The 5,981-nt window shown below is 43.7% G+C and overlaps 1 protein-coding gene across 1 annotated transcript; it reads right to left on the reverse strand.

The window, feature by feature from the left end:
- Positions 1-229: 229 nt before the first annotated feature.
- On the reverse strand, positions 230-5,598 carry LOC116193976 (ABC transporter G family member 39-like). The gene is made up of 16 exons (XM_031522715.1): positions 5,578-5,598; positions 5,448-5,538; positions 4,420-5,320; positions 4,106-4,266; positions 3,896-3,999; positions 3,657-3,822; positions 3,477-3,566; positions 3,227-3,366; positions 2,790-3,122; positions 2,344-2,634; positions 2,135-2,218; positions 1,881-2,014; positions 1,560-1,787; positions 1,293-1,464; positions 935-1,189; positions 230-768 (listed from the first exon to the last, which is right to left on the reverse strand). Exons 1-16 carry the CDS (start codon positions 5,596-5,598, stop codon positions 499-501), a joined length of 3,441 nt encoding a protein of 1,146 aa, XP_031378575.1. The 3' UTR covers positions 230-498.
- Between the last annotated feature and the right edge of the window lie 383 nt (positions 5,599-5,981).

Consider the following 5,981-nt stretch of genomic DNA (forward strand, 5'->3'; position numbering starts at 1 on the left):
TCATGCATATCCTTTGTAATAGGAAAAATATGTAACAATACGACCCGTGACAAAATTTACTACTAGACCCATTGCCTTATTGCATATTACATTTACACACTCATATTGACGATCATCATAGTTACCATACACACTACATATTGGCTAGCTTTTCTCATAACTCGGATTTCAAGTTCAAAGTACGTCCAATGAAGTGTGGATAGCCGCAGAAGCTTTATGACAATGCGTGTTTTACCAAATGCTTAAGGTTGAAGTTTATATATGAAGAAACAATCGGCAGCGACATCTCCTACATACAATTAAGCAAAAATCTCTTCCATTGTGTTTTCAGTGTGGGAAAAGAACACTAATTACAGGAAAAAAAATAAAAATTAGGAAAAAAAAAAGAAAAAGGAAAAATTATCTTGTTTGCTACATTGAACTTTCCTTCATTAACTGATTGTATCATGAAGTTTCAAATAGGAAGCATAAATCAAATCAATGCTGAGAGGTTGATCTCTATCTCCTTTGGAAATTGAGGAACCTTATGGCGTAGGCGAAGACGAGGAAGAAGAGGACGCACCACAACACGTGAGCCACCGCTATGGCCGGCAGAAAGTCATGCTCGAAGCCAAAATACTGTTTTAGGAACATCTTCAAGGGCATGGTACCGGCTCCAGGGATCACAAGGTCGGCATTCTTGTCTCCAACCTGAGTGGTCACAAGCCCGTAGATCGTCCATGCCACCGGTGAAGCCCAGTAGTACCACCTCCACCATACAGGAATTTGCTGCAAGTTTCACACAGCAGTCGAATAAGTAACAAGTAATGAACCGTACATTCATCTAACAAGGTTACTAATATCTCAAAATATCGATCGTGGTCATAATCCTAGAGATCTAGAAAAGCCATGAAGAAACATGTTTGTGGAGTTATCAGAGTGCTATATCACATACCGGCCTCGGGATGAGAAAGCCGGAGAACAAATTCCAAAAGCTGAGGAAGAAGGCCATGACGATAGCAGCGACTTGAACACTGGGGGTTAGTGCGACGACCATCATCCCATACATGGTGAAGTAGATGAAGCACAAGAGCATGTAGTAGTAGAACCACAGGAACTTTGCTGCCGTCAACTGGAACCCAATCATCGAGTAGAGGATGATAGTGTAAACAAATGTCTGAATTGCAACATATATTGTCTCGATTGCCACCTGTAGCATAGGATCATCCATGAAAGTTTTAGTCATATTGAGCGATCGAGTTCCCAATTCTGGTAACAAACTTGGCCAGAGTTTATTTGTGAGTTTTACTTACATGAGCGAATGCGTATGGTAGTGGAGAGTACATCCCAGCAGCTCTTTCACGGTAGAAAACCGTCCTCTCGATGGCAACAATTGACTGAACTGAATTTGTGTTGGACGCTCCTAGGAAAAACACGGCAGAATAAATTGCCCCGACGAGATTAAAGAGATCTTGTTGTTTGGCTCTGTTCCACAAATTGATGCAGAAAACTTTTAGACATGCTCAAATAATGTGCCTGTGAATGTTGTGTAGGGGAAGAAAAAGAAAACCGAATCTTACGTCTCATCTCCTTTCTGCCAGAAGATAAGACCAAACAAAAAGCCAATGACTATTGTCAGGAAGAATCGAATGGCGTTATACTGCGGGTTCCTCCAGTAAGACCAGTGTTGTTTCCAGAAACAGGCCATGCACTGAGTGGTAAAAGATTGTGAGAATTCCGTCGGGAAGTAAAGATCTTTCAGGCCCGGAGCCGGGGTACTAAGCTCCTTGATCAGCTCCTGGTTCCTCCTGGAAGAATTTCCAGAAAGAAAGATCAGACTGTCGAATTAGAATTAGTTGCATTAGTCATAACAATTGAATTTTCTGTAAGATCAAACTTACTGGTAAAGCGAGGATTTCGAGTAGACATCAGCAAAATCTACCCCAAGCTGAGCCTCGACTGCAGGTGTACTGATATTGAGCATCCAAGTGGCTGGATTGTAGCCATCCTTTATCTTTGGAACCCCGGGTACGGCCTGCTCATTGTCACGGGAGAAAAAGGGATCAGGTCTCACGTTTCCGGGCAACGTCGTGTGGCATTAGCATTAATAAGTGCATTCTCTAATTGGAAGATAGAAAACATGAGTTCGGCTTGCCTCAAAGTACTCTATGAGCTTGTGGGAATGGCAGCCGAGTGGTCCTGCATATATCACTTGCCCTCCTCGTTTCATCAATAGTAACTGTAACAAATTTAAGCTCTTAGATCAACTGATGGTACTTATTCGAATATCTTACGCATATAGAGGCATGAAGAATTGCAAATGCAATAAGAAAAGTAAGGAAGGCTGTGGGACCAATGTTCGACCTCATCAAAAGCTTCAAAAATGTCAATGCTCGGTTGATGGATTGTGCAAACGACGGTTCTGCCAGTGTCGACTGTATTCCTCACGGTTCTCATAACGATAGCAGCAGCCCTAGCATCGAGGCCAGAAGTCGGTTCGTCCATGAAGATGATAGATGGGTTAGCAACCAATTCCACTGCTATGGTCAGCCTCTTCCTCTGTTCCGTCGAGAGGCCGTCTACTCCCGGAAGGCCAACCAGTGCGTCCCTCAGTGGGTTCAGCTCGATCAAGTCCATTACTTCGTCAACAAACATCTGTTAGACATAAATAATGTGGTGAGAAACATCATCCTTTTTTGCATCAACATTTGGCTCTTTATGGTTCTAGAGAACTTTCTAGTTCTTTCCGAGGGGCTTGATCTTTAAATGTATGCATAGTAGAGATCTAACACAATTACAGGAGAGCTCACCTTACGAGAACTCGGCTTGACATCTGACGATAGACGGAGCCAGGCCGAGTACAAGAGGGACTCGTAAACAGTGACATATGGGGAGTGAATGTCATTCTGTTCGCAGTAACCGCTGATCCTAGCGAAGGTTGCCTGGTTCTTCGGAAAACCGGAAATGCTGATGCTTCCCTCAATGTAACCACCAGTTTTCCGTCCAGCTAACACGTCCATTAAGGTTGTCTTACCGGCTCCGCTTACTCCTACCAGAGCTGTCAGAATGCCTGGTCTGAACGCACCGCTGACGTCCCTCAGCAGTTGAAGACGATCTTCAACGATTCCTTGATTTTTCATTTCCTGGCACATAAAGGTACAGAGATCGCTCCCCTTAGCTCGAATTTCACTTGAATCTTGAAATTCAGAGATATTCACTATGCTGCAACTTCCGTTTAATGTCTCACAGCGGGCATGTCAACGTAATAGTTCACGTGGTTGAATGCCAGAGAAAGCGGCTGGAAGGGCAAAACCATTCCTTTTCGTGGTCCTTTCTCGGGACCGCTGCCAGTAACTTCTGCCGAACTTCGAAGTTCCATGTCCAAACCTGTGGTCGATCAAAATATCATGGATTTGACAGATAATCTGCATCAAAGATCCTCTGCCAAAAGGTTTCCATGCAATAACAACCGAAATCGAATATCAAACTCGGCAAACCTTCCGAGCTCTGTTGAGCAGAAGACTTCTTCTTCTTCTTCTTCTTTTCTTCTTCTTCGTCCATCAACACTGTTTTGGAATCTCCCAATGCTGGAATACATTGCAAACAAGAGGATCACTAAAACCATTTTTAATGTAATGAAAGTACATAGAAACGTTCGGTCATGGAAATTAGCTTACGATTTAACCAAGTCAGCGCCCCAACGAATAAAACGTTGAATAGAAGAGAGAACCCGAACAGTGCCCCAATGCAAATCCAAAACCAGTAATCTTCTGTGAAGAAACCTCTTGAGCTTAGGAGGACCTTTCCCACTGTTGGTTCATTAATTCTTGGATCCAAATTGGGCTGCAATATAAATAGGATGGGCGTTATTTTGAGCAAATTTTTTAACTGTAAAACATTGATTAGGATGCCTCACCGCACTCCATCTTTTGTCGAGGAATTCGTTCATGACAATGGCATTCTGTCCATACATCATGGGAGAAACATAATAGCCCCATAACATGAATGGACGAATGTCATCTGCAAATGAATGACCAACAATGGAAATCTTATTAGGATCAAACGAGAAATATAAAATGGAGCAAAATCTCCATTTTATATTAATCCGTACAATTCTAAAACATACTTTTGGCAATGATGAAGCCACCAAGGACGAAGACCACTAGCATGGTAAAGGTACCGAGAGTGTTTGCAATAACTAGTGTCCTTCCAACTGCAGCAATGAATCGAAAGAGAGACAGGGCCATCTGATGTACACCGAAGAAGGCCAAGAACTGGCGAAAGAACCTAAAAATAAAAACAGGAATATGGTTAACTATTGAAAAGGCGGCTGCTCGGGTCGTGGAGAACAGTCCTGGTTTTCTCTTTCACGTCTCTTGTTAAATACAAAGAGAACACTGAGTAGACTGTCTTGCACGATTGAAATTTTATGTCCATTACCTGCCAGCTGCGGGAGCAAAACCAATAGTGTAGTATGTAAGGATGATCCAAATTCCCGATTCCAAGAAAGATAATGGGATTCTGAGGACCCAGATAGGTAAAGCAAATGCCCACGGAGGATAGAACAGGAAATCTCTCTGCTTGTAGAACACCGGGAGCCTGAAAACTGTCATTGCGAGTTCCGCCATCCCATTGAACATCACATTGATCAAGGAGAAGAAAAGGGCCCCAAAAAATTTTCCCCCATCTGCTACCGTCCCTACTGGCATCTGTGTTCTTAGGAAAACTGTCATCGCGATTAGGGACATTATTGTAATCTGCGTGGTCTTGAATACATACACAAATGAGTTACGCTTCATCAGAAGCCACTCCCTGGCAAAGCATGCCTTGAAGAGTTCCCAGTTCGGGATTCCATACTTCTCTGTTACCAGTGCCGCTGGGTGGGCCTTGGACTTGTCATATGGCTCCCGCAGCTCGTTTATGAGCTGATCGCCAATCCTGAACGACTTGAATGCTTCAACAAAGTCTGGCACGGAGACGAATTGGTAGGGCTGGTCCGTCCTGTACCAGTATTGCTCCTGGTCCTTCTTAGAGGTCACTTCCTGCAAAAAGTCGGCTACCCCTTTTCTGTCGGGGCACTTGAAACCCATGTACTCGAAGAATTCAAGGACATTATCCCGTGGACCCTGGTAGACAATCTGGCCCTCGGAAAGGAGCATGATGTCGTCAAAGAGATCATACGTCTCAGGAGCCGGTTGAAGGAGTGAGATTAACATGGTCACATCCATGATGTGGACCATCTGGCGCATGTACTTGACAATCTGAAAGGTCGTTGAACTATCCAATCCTGTTGAGATTTCATCCATGAAGAGCGCTTTTGCAGGTCCAACTAACATCTCTCCTGCACCCAAGAAACCCGAAAGCCTTTAAGGACATATAGACATAAAAAAAAACCATGCTTTATTCTCCGATCACCGAGTTTATGAATAAAGATGCACCAGACCAGTACATAGCTTCATGACACAAACCTGTTGTCACACGCTTCTTCTGTCCACCTGAAATGCCCCGTCTCATTTCATCACCAACCATAATGTCTGCACAGATATCCAACCCGAGTATCTGCAATAACAAGAATCAAACGATTATTTTGCACCACACGTGATGGTATTGAATGACCATTTCGATTTTTTCCACAAGGAGAGGAAAGAACAGACCTTGAGAATGTAATCAGTGACCACGCTAGTCTCTTGCCCTGCCAGTGCTGTTGCTTTCATGAATGCATCAATCTCGGGATCGGGATTAATTCCCGAGCCCTTTTCTCGTCTTGCGAGCTCTGCAAGCATCTCGTATCTTGTCCCAACTCCCAAACATCGCCCCGAGAAATCTAACGTTTCTCTGACAGTCATCTCCCCATGATGAAGATCATGTTGACTGATATAAGCGCAAGTCCTTTGGGGTACGAACTCATTTAACTCATGGCCGCAATAGGTGATTTTTCCAGTTTTCTGTCATTTCGTCCGGGTAAGTTCACTGGCCAAAACTATAATGCCTCGAATTGAAGG

This window comes from Punica granatum, chromosome 2, assembly GCF_007655135.1.
Source record: "Punica granatum isolate Tunisia-2019 chromosome 2, ASM765513v2, whole genome shotgun sequence".
NCBI classification, from domain to species: Eukaryota; Viridiplantae; Streptophyta; class Magnoliopsida; order Myrtales; family Lythraceae; genus Punica; species Punica granatum.

Excerpts from the sequence above, each read along its gene's own strand:
- LOC116193976 (XM_031522715.1), bottom strand. The coding sequence starts at position 5,598 with ATGGTCATTCAATACCATCAC. Across the intron at positions 5,539-5,577 it reads TGGTCATTCAATACCATCAC|ATACTCGGGTTGGATATCTG; the intron begins GTGTGGTGCAAA and ends TTGTTATTGCAG. Across the intron at positions 2,219-2,343 it reads TTTTTGAAGCTTTTGATGAG|TTACTATTGATGAAACGAGG; the intron begins GTCGAACATTGG and ends AATTTGTTACAG.